Source organism: Schistosoma haematobium, chromosome 6, assembly GCF_000699445.3.
Source record: "Schistosoma haematobium chromosome 6, whole genome shotgun sequence".
NCBI classification, from domain to species: Eukaryota; Metazoa; Platyhelminthes; class Trematoda; order Strigeidida; family Schistosomatidae; genus Schistosoma; species Schistosoma haematobium.
In genome coordinates, this window is record NC_067201.1 from 3,193,712 (window position 1) to 3,207,247 (window position 13,536).

The following is a 13,536-nucleotide window of genomic DNA, read 5'->3' on the forward strand; positions in this document are numbered from 1 at the left end:
AAACATGACCAGAAAATAATTTTAAAGTTCAGACTCTGTGAAACTTCAGGCAGGAATATGATGCGTTATAAACATTCCATAAGAAGTTACTGCATTTAGCCTAGGGACACTTACAAATATATGGCAAAAGCAACTAGAAAACATATACATGTTAAGTACAAAAAAATCATCCAGTAAAATAGTTGAACTCGCCTGGATTATTTTTGAAAATTAGACTATTCAGTGGACGATATATATAACGCCATTCGTGAGAAGTAGTAATGATCCAAAAGTATCCAGAATAAAACATGCAGTATGGCAATTAATTCCAGGGTGCTTGATGCTGTTGACGTTTTTGCCACTCGCTCGGATCGGAACAACCGAATGAATCCAGATAATTGTGTGCCATTGAATCAGCCATCTAAAATGACCTTATGATTGCAGAAAACTTATGGCTGAAACTCACCGTATGTTTTTAGAGGAGTGTCATCCTTGTTGTTTGGCAGTGGAACTCGAGAATTTGAAATTAGGCAGGCAGTGGTCGGAAGAAAAGATATTACAGGATAGTGCATAGTTTAAAACAGGATGAGGTGATAAGATAAGGAACACTGAATATTAGATCCAGGTAACAATTTAGTCCTTGCTGCATTGTTAGTCAATGTATATTTGGGTTATTTACAGGTCATATTTGCTAGAGCTTGATGCTTAAACAAGTCTATGTCGCTGAAGCATGTAAATGCTATTAAGGCTTGTTAACGAACCATCAAAGCTAGTTAGTTAATATAGACGACCAGTTTTTATTATCGACTGAGCTAGTATGTCATGAGAACTAATCAATATAACATTACGATAATACATGTGAGCATTAATCAGGACTATTGGAATACTGGGTTAACATAAATACAAAATAGATCAAGAAATTTAGAATGGAAATAAGATTAACAATATTAGGTTGCGTTTCTCTAATCGGGCTTACCAATGTAGAACTATGGTCTACTATGATATTAGTGCTGCTCTAATAATAGACCTAATCCTAAATTTGTAGATTTGTCATGATATAACTACCTAATCTATAAGATCTTACGTGGAAGTCACACCATCGACTACGCCAACTCACTGTATCGTATCAATTACCAATACATGATGTAGAACAAGGTTAGGCTAGAGAAGGAACAATATATTTAATATGAATAGAAGATATAAGGTAACACTCAGATGAGACCATGCCTGCATGGCCGAGCCATGCCACTCGATCAACTCCAGTCCACTCGATTCATTGTTCGCGCCTTCTCCATTGTTGGGTATTTCTCCGCGTTAAATGTTGAATATCTATTTTCTGAGTAGTCTCGTGTTCACAGCTTTGTGGATTGTGTGGCTATTGTCCAATGCCACTACAACCCCACCATCATGTTTGCTGGTCAGTAACGCCGCCCCCCTCCTTTTGTGATGTTAGGCTCTCTTACGTTTTTGGTAAGTATGAATATTGCTTTATTAAAATCCCATGGTTGGAATACACTGACTCTGTTAGGTCCATGTTACAAGCAAATCAGATAGTTAAAAAGTTTGTTTTATGGGTTAGATGTCCACATAGTATATCACACTGCTATGAAGATAAATAACTAACGGTTTAAGGGAGTAAGAACCAATAGCAAATCAAAAGATATGAGAGAGTATAACATTGTAGAAAAAAAAGATTTCAGGGTAAGAAAATAAAACATTGAGAGACTCACAGGACTTTGTGGCCAAATTTTGAGCTTTGTATGATCGGCCTTAGTAGATCAGCATCCATAAGATTAGTGAGTTATCTGTCTACTTGCAATAGAAAAAAAGGCATGACTCAGGAAGAGTAATGTATATTTAACCTGTAGAGAGATTCGGGAACTGAAAGTTAGGTTTAGGAGCATAAGACCATGATTAATAATCAATGAATAATAGGAAAGGATAAGCCATATATTCTGTGATTTGGTTATATTCATATTAATAACAGTCGGGCTTGTTATATTCTTGTTCTTTCTAGATGCTAGGCGGTCCGTAATAAAGTGCCTCATTGGTGGGCGGGAGCTCAAGGAAATGTTGAAGCTCTTTAGAGTCCAGAAATAGGGTTATTAGCTTTTTGAATCTGGTAAACGTATCACAGTTACGGATATGCATTGGCAGCCTGTTCCACAATAAACTATACCGTACTGTAAAAATCTTACAACGCATTTGTTTTTGGTGTTTTACGGTAAGTAGTGTACATGCGTTGTTTCTAAGTCTATAGGCTGGGTCGTGGGTGATAGTCGGCAGGAGGTTAGAAAGGAGAGCCTATATATCGCTTTGTAGAGAAATATTAAATTGTTCTTTAGCCTATGGTGCCATAAAGGTTCTAAAGATAGATGCTTACATCTGTCTGTGTAATCGAGATTCGAGTTACATCCTAGTTGTTGACGTGTGAAACGTCTTTGAACATCTTCTACCCTTATCTTGTCTGTGATATTCATATTAGAGAAGACAAAAGAGCAGTATTCAAGGGAGGGCCGTACACATATTTTGTAGAGAGTAAGTTTACCCTCTGTTGTGAAAAAGTTTTTCATTATAAAACCAATTAGCCGTCTAGATTTAGAAATAATAGAGGAGACATGTTCTTCAAAGTTCAGGCTTCCTGTGTAATTAATTCCTAAATCGTGTACTGATTCGAGTGTTTGGACCCTACTTTTATTTAAGTGAAGTTGCGATTTATAGGGGTGCTTTCCAAAGTGCACTTAAAACAACACGTCTACATGTATCATTCGGAGGAGTCGGGAGTATTGTGGGAATAGATGAAACAGTAGTGCGAAAGCGAAAATACAACGGGGGACGTCGTATCAAGGAAGATTAGGTGAGTAGCACTTGGAATTCACGATCGCTCAACGCAAAAGGAACATTTCCAGAGGGTGAGAAACCGTGAAGCAAACACAATAATACCAATTATAAAGGAATACATGCAGGCGGGCACTACGGTGTATACAGATGATTGGGGAGCGTATAGATGCCTTCATAGACTTGGGTATGTCCATCATGTCGTAGTGCATAAACGCCATTTTGTAGACCCAACTACCGGAGTTCATCCTAACAACATTGAGATTGAGGGAATTTTTAAGACCGTACCACGGCTCCAGAGGACGACTATTATGGAGCCATATGTACGAGTTCCTATATCGTATGCATTATGATTTCAGAACATCTGAACCTTTATCAAACATTAACAAGTTTTTAAATCATGTAAATAAGAATATCCACTGTAATTCATTAGTTTCTTATAATACTTTATACTAACTGTCTTCTGATTGGCTAATAATTGTCAAGGTCACTTAAGGTTCGTCCATAAATTAGTCTCGCCTAAACTTTTAAAACATCAAGTTCTAGCAAATAGGACGTGTAAGTAACGTAAATATATATTGACTAGCGATGTAAGCAAAGACTGAGTAGTTACGTGAACTTAATTTTTCATATTCTTACTTCACTTAACGTTGCAATATGTTTTAACCGCATGAGCTTCTCCTTCCTGTTTGTCTGTGTGAGTCTTATGTGAATGGACAGTTAGTCTATCTATAAAAAAGTTTCCGAGTTGATAGTATCCGTAATTTATACGTTTTTTCATGACCAAGACAGTCCACAAGTGGAATGGTCAGCTTCAACTTGACTTTGTGCTTGATCCTGGCGTCATGTGGCCTATCCGGATGAGATTGCGCTCAGAATACAGTAAGTCAAATAGTATTCTTACATTCCTATTTGATTTCAGTTAACGACTAGCTAGTGGGATATCATCCATGTCAATAGTATTCTAGAGTTTTACGCGAAGTAGCCTAGGATGGTGTTGATGCAAACTGAGGGGAAGGTCAGAGTTGTCATCAAGGTTCATGATTATGAGAGAGTCATCACGAACCGTTATTGTTTTCCTAGGTTTTCCGGTGAGTTCAGGTTGAGCACCTTGTTGCTTGGAGGTCGAAGCTCATTTCCGATTCCTAGGCTCTTTGATGACCGAATGGACATTCTTGGGGGTAGACTGTGCGGCCAAGTCACCAGTTGATTTCCGTACAATACTTAGGATGTTCAACTCAGACGGTGGCGCCTGGTCCTTTTTAGCTCCGCTAACGTGGGTCCAATAACCTACAGAGTTTTTGGGAACCACGTTGCATTCAGGTACCCTGTGCTGGGAGACCCAAGTCTGCTGAGTGAGTCTATTAGCGTCGACGATATGATGGTGCTGACTCTCATCATGTCATCACTAGTGCTTCATCGATAGTTGAACTTTCGACATTCAAAGGAGGGAGGGTGGAGTTACTGACCAGCAAGTATTGATGGTGAGGGCGATGACTTCAGTCCACCCGTGTTTGTGAAGGCAGAACATTTTGTATGTAGCAGGCTCTTTGTGATTGGGAATAAGGCAATCAATCTGTGATATAGATTGTCTTCGTACGTTCACCACTCAGACTCACGTTTCCAATTTTATGCTGTATTAGCTATTCTACTAAGACAACCTATAACATGCTAACTCGGACTTTTACACTAGGATTGTGTGGCTGGCATCGGATGTACGAAAAAAGAAAAGAAAAAAAATTAAACAACAAAAGATATAGCCATTGGTATTCTTAACACTTCACCCTCTATATGCACACTCCCTTCTAATAAACCGCTTTTCTTGTACCAACCTTGACTTCCCTTCCTTCATGTGAGCTTACTCCAACTTGTTAAAGGACACAACTCATTGTTCTTTATTACTACATTCTCTAGTATTGAGCCTCTGACTTCATTTCACTCTAACAAGAGATAATATGAATTTAATCTAATTTATTATACCTCTGTCTGTTCTACTACACAATATTAAGCAACGTTTGGCGTTCATATCCATATGCCTCGCTGCTCTTCTGTTTCTCTTTTTTCTTTTTCAGAACCTTGCTCTGAGAGCACAGCTATGAAATCCCAGACGTCTGACGTACGTGTCTCCTCAAGGTCATGGTTTACAGCAAGCGCTCGACGAGTCTACTGTGTAACAACTATAAACTTAATATGTTGTGAAGTATGTTGTGCACCTACAAATGTTGTAATTTATAGATCATGCCTGTAAAAATGGCGTGCATCTGCACGTGCAGAAATATGTATTATTATCTTCTTGTTTCCATTGCCTGTCCTTGTTTGTCTACCCGATTTATGACTGTCTTTTTTCAAGTTTGCTGACAAGTTATCATTATATTATTTCTCAGACCTGTCAGTAGGACAGTGATGTTACTCAGCAAAACTTCAGCATTCATGTCGCACGTGCCATATAACCACCTATGATCCGACTTGCTGAGTCTGTTGTAAGCAGTTGCTGTGCGATATGTGCACGCTTCATGGAATCAACCATTGCTGTTGTCGCACTTCATGCCAGATATAACAGTAAAACGGCATTCAGGTCGTTTGTACGAACTTCTCATGAAATATTGACGTAAAATATCTTGAAGATGCTTGCAAAGGCCTAAGACAATAAAAAGCAGTACACAAAAGCAGGCAAACATGGATAAAAACGGGTTATGATAAACCGAATCTGGCATTTACCTAAAACATGAGGCAAAACCACAGTTAACTATTAAGTTGGGTAAAACGCGAAAAAGTAATCTACCAGACGTATAGCGCAGAATAGATTCTTTAGATCTGAAATGGTACTTTTGTTGCATAAAACACAATAAAAGTTTGGGAAATGCGAATCACGTTAGGACTAAATTCCTTTTCAAAAGTCGCGCAATCAGGTCAACAGTGAAGAGAATCGGGAGCTGAATTTATCTGGTTATAAGTCAGAATACTTCTCTAGTGATGCCCTGTGGTTCATTTTCGACAGTCATGATAGATGCTGTTGCAATTACGTTGAGAATTTGATTCAAAATACGAATAAGTAGCATTATCGAGAATGTCTGTTCCGCCTGATACACATGCTGTCCCGTTTGTCACTAGTTATGTGAAGATGAATAAAATGAACTTAGTTTTGTCATGGTTTAACTCTTTTTTATCATTCCATTCAATGTATACAAACACTGTATAAACTAAAGAATATCCTTTAGGTGGACTTCAATTATTCCTGTTCACTTGCCTCGTGTCATATGGATTACTGTTCTCTAAATACACGTGTTCGCATACACACCTAGTTCTGACTCTGTTGGCCGCCGTTTTCAAATGTTTGCCACCAGTCCCGTTGCAAGTTTTTAGCTCACATCATGCAGTTCACACCCTGTCAATTACATACTAGCATTTCCGATCTATATCTGATATTTCTTGAAATTAGTTCTTTCTCATATCAGTTTCTGTTCTCAAAATGAGAAAATTATACCGTGTAAGATGTGTTAAACCATTTCGCATGCCTGTCACTGTAGATCTAGCTTCTCCTTGAGGGTGTTAACTGATGTGGCTGATATCAGTTGATTTCTTAGTGTTGAGTAGTCTGCAAAATATTACCAACGCCAGGAACTGTGCACCCCATTCAGTTGCACTATTGTACAAATACACAAAACAGGTATTCAACGTTGTCTAACTATCATGATAGAGTAATTCATGCCGGTTACTTATCACGTGATGTGGCTTTAATATTTGTCAAGCCGCCACATTGTTCCCGTCCGTCTGTGATAAACTCGTAACTTTCAGTCTCTAGCAAGTTTACGTCACGCTTGATGGCACCTTGTGTGCTGGGGAAGCATCAGCATATCATCTTGAATATAAAAGTACAAGAGAAGGAGTGATCCGAGGATCGATTGCTACATAGAATACACTTACCTTTAATAAGTAGAACAGTGGGGACAAGCAGAAAACAATAATGCGATTGGATCAAAGGGTTGATAGTTCAAGGTTTTGGGCGTGTTACTTGCTCACCATCCAAATTCTAACAACTCTCCTAGGTTAACAAGCTTCTCAGAATTGAGAGTCTCCTAAAAGTTAGGAAAATCTGCAGTTCAAGATAATAAGAAGTAGTTCCTTTCTTTCTTTTACTTTTCTTCCCCATACATTTCGGAGTTTCAAAATATCCTGACAACGTCTTAAATTTTTACTGTCTAAGGAACAACAAGAATATCGGTTTTGTGTAATGGGTATGTATTCTCCGACAAAACAAACGAGAACTCCGAATAATTCTTATATATATATATATATATATATATATCACACTGAAGTTGCCAAGGTATTCGGAGTTTGACAACGCTTTAACCAGTAACACCTATTATAAATCGTACCCACCAAGTGAAATCAAAAGACAGAAGTGAGGAGATTCGAAGATACATTTGATAGGCTATCAATGTATCGAGGATCGTATGATCTAATCTGGCTAGTGTTTGCAGGGTTTGTTGAGCACGGCATTCCCACTCGTGATCTGGTGCGGATGCATGACCGAGCGTCTTCAGCTAGGTTAGTCCATTAAAACTAATATGGTCAGCATCCAATGTCGAAAACTTACAGAACTTTTTATTTATCTAACGCTACAAAGTCAACATAAACGATATTCTTTGGTTTATACAGTGTTTGTACACATCGCATGGAATGATAAAATTGTGTTAGGTCATGGCAAAAGCCTTTACGAACCAAGTTTATTTTAACCACCCTTTGAAAGTGCACTAGTTGGATATTTGAAGTTCTTAGGCCTTCTTAATAGAATCCAGGTTTTAGACTGAGTACAACTTTCGTTTGATTTTCTTTGGATACGCTCCGAAAGACCATTGGGTGTTTAGAATCCAAGGGATTACAATGCAGTAATATCTCTAAATAGAGGCCTTAATTATACACTGTAAATGATTTAGAATAGTTAGAGAAAGTAAAGTACAAATACTTTGTAGTCTATAGAATTTCGAATAATCATGGATAAGTGTAGGTTGGTTGTCTGGTGATATATCGGCCATTTTCAGTGCTGGAAAAACTGGAATTTAAAGTTATATACATAATAATGTGTTGGACTTTGCTGAGGATAAGGTTGCTTAGTTTAAATGAACCAACCGGAAAAATAAAACTTGTGTCCTTTTATCGTGATGGGTTGTCGTGGTTTATTAGGTCGGTTTTTTCTGCTTTTCCTCATACAAGTTGGCTGGTCATCTGGACATTTGGTATTCTCATATAATGACCGATCTGCCGATCTATGTGTTCACCGGACCTTCTGGGGCTGGTAAAAGCACGCTACTACAAATGTTGCTGGAGAAGTTTCCCAATAGTTTTGGATTCAGTGTATCTCATACAACGCGAAAACCACGCCCGGGGGAAAGAGATGGAGTAGATTATCACTTCACTGACAGAGACTCGTTTTTGAGTGAGGTTTTCCAGAGGAATTTTCTTGAGTATGCGGAATTTGCTGGGAACTTTTATGGAACATCAAGATTAGCTGTTGAATCAGTAATTGACTTTTCATATCATGATTTTATCTCTATTATTAGTAGTCAGAATAGGTGTTTGTTGTAAGGGTTTATGCTCTTGCCGGATAACGCGCTCTTTAGGATATATTACGACTTGTGAAATCTGTGGAGTTAAAGCGTTTATCCAGTCGACCATCAATGTTGTCAAGTTCTAACATATTCTATTTCTTCTCATCTACATACCTAAATTACATAAGGTGTAAAGTTTATGATTCAGAAATCGTTCTTAAGTTAACTAGGAGTGGAAATAGTATTGTTTAAAATGAGAATCCTTCAGAATAATGTAGTTAATCGTTCCTATATTGGGTCTTGTAGGATACCATTTACTTTATCTCTGTTATTTTATAGGTGGGTAGTACTTCGTTAAAATTAGTTTACTTGTCATCGCATCAATTTCTTATGCACTACGTTGGTCAGTGCTTGAAGCCTAATGTTTATTCTGTCAAGTAAGCCTGATGCTGTCTTTCAATAAACTTGGCTGTTAGGAGTACGGTGTCTATAAGCATCGTGAGTTTCTAATTATACCACACTAGACGATAAACAAAGGGGGCTTTTAATATGCTAGTGCATCGTTGTTAGTTTCCCTGGAAACATCGGCTATTATTTATTTTAACACATAGATATAGGTACAAGGAAGCACCAAATACGTATTCGCCACACAAATCTCATTTGATTTGTGTGAGGGATGTGATACTGCCCGGGTGCCCAAACCGAAGCAGATGATTTTCTTAGCGGGCCACATCCGGAGCCTTCGACCTGAAGTTCTGATCCAGAAGGCAGTGGAGCATCGTCAGGAGATGCAGTCACATGGTAGCCAGTGACCAACAATAGGTTCATACGCCATTTGTTCCTTCAGGATACTGGAGCTCATGTGCACCATTGGTTTGGAATGAGGGTTTTCCAACCTCCCTAGATGGACTCTCCACGTCCACCAACCCCGTTAAAGCGCCGGAATTTTCAGCAAATCATAGCACGCATTGGCTAATAAGAATTGGAACAAATATCTGCTTCTGACCAATTTTTAAGATATGACTGCGCTTCTGTGAAACTTATATAATTTGTAAAATGAATGCTTCAACGACCAAAAATATGTTTTCAGTCATGTGCTTTATTCAAGATCAAGTATACCTATGTCATTCCCGTTGACATTTTTAGTGTGTATTAAGAAGCCGTTCGTCGCAAAACATTTATCAGTGAAGAGATACATGAATTTATTCGCTACTCTTTAATCACACGATTAAATTGGTTGGTACTGTCAGCATTCTCACCATTATACTGCTACAATTTGCTTCACGCATTATCTGTAACCAGACATGTATGAGTTCTGTCTTTCCCTAGATGTCTCCGAAGCATTGGTAGCGCATCACGGAACGACTTACTAAGCAATGTTGAAGTTGGGTAAAGGGTACTAAACAAGGGTAGGAAGTCGGTCGAAGTTGTGAATCTCCAAATGAGATGATCGGGACCTGTACTGCGTGTTCCCAAACACCTACCTTGGCGGACGATGATCGCTGGTATAGAAGTAGATTAAAATAAAGATTGGGGTAGCAAAACTTAAAACGTGACATCAATCCACAAAGTCAGTGTTGATGGAGTTCGTTTAGGTAGATTCAAATTACGTGACTGAACGCCAAGCAGCACTTGCCGTTAGTGGTCGGAGAGATTGGGGGAGGAGACCCATAATCTGTCTCAGTGGTACAGATACATGTACTCTTTCTCTAAATAGTGGATTTCAATATTCCTTCAAACGTATCCTTTCATTCCGTCTTCTTGCACCATATCCTCATTGTCTTTTTCATTATTATTGCTGCTGCAGTATTCCTACTTTTTTCTATCACATCTGGTTGTGCTAGTATTATACGGCAATATGAGCTAACGGGCACTTACTCTAGGTTTTACGTTGATTATGACTAACTGAGCGAACAGGAGCGCTGAAAATATCAGCTGGTAATAGCAATCAACTTAGCGTTTTGTTATAAGTTCAAACTGACTAATTATTCTCCAAAAATCTGATGACTTGGTGATAATAATATGAAACTTCACACTTGTAATGCAAAAAGATTAAATTTGCTCACAAGAGTAAAGTGTTTTCCGTGATCATCCACGCCGAGATAAATGGATTCCCAAAATAATATTGGATACTCGTGAACCATATTTCGTTAGTTAGTCTTAGATCCCACCTTTGATCTCTGATTCAACACTGTTTTCTGCAGCTGTTATCTTCGATTCGTTGTATGAATGTTACATAATTAATATAGGGTTTATTTTGGATTAGTTTCCTTTAGTTTTACTCAAAAATTGCCGTTTACAATATTTAAGACCACGTAGTCATATTTGAATCCATCCTAATAAAAAATTGATATCCATTATATGTTTCGAAAAATGTATCTACTGTATCAGGCTGTATTTTTATTATAAACAGACCTGAAATTTGTCTTTATTCATCCACTTATCTGGTACAAATAAGCTACTCAAAATCAGTAACAGTCACTACTAGTCTATGTATATATTTTTTACTCTACGAATCGCGCTCTTAAAATAGACAGTATTAACACGATTGCAGTCATTTCTTTCTGTTATCAATAAATCCCACTACTAAATAAGAATATTGACATATTTATATTGTCCGTATATCGCGTTTCCATTTTATAGAAGTCGTTTCAATATCATTGCTTATTTCCGTATTCTTTTTACATCGAAGGGAAACAAATCTAAGCAACATTTTTATATTTTGTTTTTATTAGCTAGTCATCATTAAAATTTTGTAAGCTAAACTTTTGCAGAATTTCTTCATCCTAAAGTCCTCTTTTTATTTTTAAATGCTATTTTCTGTTTGATAACTCAGTCTTCGGCACTTACATTTATCTTCGTTTCAGGTACTTAATGCTGGTCGCATATGTATTTTAGATGTTGAAATACAGGGAGTTAAAAGTATCCATGCAATTCAACCACCGTTGAATGCTCAATACATCCTTATTCGTCCATCTTCAATTAGTGAATTAGAAAAGCGTTTACGTGGCCGAGGAACAGAAACTGAAGAAACTCTATCTAAGCGGCTTGCTCGGGCTCGTGAAGATATTACGTTCTCTGAAACTGAAGAAGGCCAGAAACTATTCACAAAAATTATAATTAATGATGATCTCAACACTGGATATAAAGAGTTGGAAAATTTTGTTCTCCCAGCTGTTAAATGTACTAAATGTGCGTTATAACTACAAATATATTTAGTGATCCACAAATATCAATATGCTTAGTACTATTTACTTACTATTTTACAATTTATGTGACAGCATTTATCTTTGTTTTACCCTCAGTTCTCATTGTAGCATAAAGTAGATAACTCACATCTTTAAGCTACAAGTTGCAGTATTTATTAGTAATATTAGCTTGAGAGTTATTACATTACTTCTATCTTCCTAAACCTTTCACATTTGACTATCAATGTATTATGACAAATTAATTTAAATGTACTACAGAAATAGAAGTTTAGTGTTTTGCATATTTTTTATTATTTAGTGTGTTGTGGATGATTGCCCATTATTCCGCTTAACCTATATTATAATCAGTATAAATCAGTGCAACTGTGCCAGTGAGCAAAGTTGAGTAAATATCCACTATGATCGTGCATGTTAGTTAAAACTTATCTGATAAAAATTATTCAAGTCCTCGGTGTTTATAATTCCACAGATTGCTGGATTGATACTTGCTGTCACTGGAGTAATTGACTGTCCTAGTATATGTAAACTCACATAACAATACTACCTATTCTACCACATAGATGTCCAAGGCAGATGGTTTGGGAATGTGCTATTTGATTAGACGTTTATTCAAAATAATAATTCATTGCGAGGTTGAGAAGAACTAAGCGAATTAGTGAAGTTGTAGACCCACATATTTTAAGGTCAAAATAGGATGTACCACAAATGCTACGTGGACACAAGTCGCAGTGCTGATTCTCGACTCTTGATTTCCCACATAGACAACCGCCAGAATATGTTAATATAAGCCCTAAGTAGGCTAGATAAAGCCATCATTTTGATCACTGAAGTTACTGTGTTTAAAGTAATGTGAAAAATCGTAGAGAATGTAGATAAGTCCTATGAGATAATGTGGCTAACAGTAGTGAGCAATTAAACAGGAAAAAGAAAGAAATAAGTGGACAGAATAATTCGTTTGACACAATTTAGGAAAAAAAGTGGATATTTGTCCTTTATCATGATCGACTTTGAGAATGATCATCTAACATCTCCAGTCATTTTTTTCAGATATATCTCAGACTCTACCTGAAGCATCAGTTGTGGGTTTAATTCGACACTGTATCTTTTTATTCTAGGCGTTATTTTGTACTGTTGTATTGAGAGGTCTGATCTCTATGGGTCAGCACATAGTTTTGGTTCTGATGTTTTCATGCAGATAACCAACTTGTCGGCTTTAGACTTCCGGCTATCGATTCGGTGTTTACCATCGTGATACATTTAAGAACATTTATCTTTATCGAGTCATGAAATTCTAGGAAAGAACAATATACTACAATTTAGGTCTTACATTGATCTGCCACAACATGCTAGACGTGGATTTTCAATGAAAAGATAGCCATAGAATCTTTAATTCTGGCAAAAGCCATCGTTTGTTGATTATGGTAACAAGGATCTCTGAGATAGTTTTTTAGAGTATCTGAGGCAACGCTTTACTGGAAATAGTATTTGCGTCAAATATACATCTTTACATTCAATGAAATTAGTAACAAGGCATTTGCATCTGTTATATTACGACCACCCAGTTTCTTTTACAACTTAGGAGGTTCAGCATAAAACCATACTTTACTTAGATATCAGTTAGTCGTGTGTGGATCAAAAGCATTATTTTAATAGTAAATGAAAGCTTAGTACAGTAGTGACAGTTTGTGTCAGTCGGTAATACACCTGGCGAAAATTGTATTTATCTGAGTAGTCGCGCTTCATATCAAAACTATAAAACAGGAAGAACGTAGCTAAAGAGTGTAAATGCTGATGTTAGTGTCATGTTTTTCTCTGTATATGTTCTATTATGTGTGTAAGCTTATGGCTACTTTCAAATTGACCAGTTTTAACGTGTGTTAGGGATGTCAGACTTGATATGAGTAATGTTTTTCGACAGTAATTTTGTACATTCTATTCTTTTATTATCTGTCCCGCTCATC

The 13,536-nt window shown here is 37.2% G+C and overlaps 1 protein-coding gene across 1 annotated transcript; it reads left to right on the top strand.

Moving 5' to 3' along the window:
- Nucleotides 1-7,948: 7,948 nt before the first annotated feature.
- GUK1_2 (guanylate kinase) lies at nt 7,949-12,155 on the top strand. Its single transcript, XM_051216691.1, has 2 exons — nt 7,949-8,337; nt 11,234-12,155. Exons 1-2 carry the CDS (start codon nt 8,068-8,070, stop codon nt 11,567-11,569), a joined length of 606 nt encoding a protein of 201 aa, XP_051065284.1. The 5' UTR covers nt 7,949-8,067; the 3' UTR covers nt 11,570-12,155.
- Nucleotides 12,156-13,536: the final 1,381 nt, after the last annotated feature.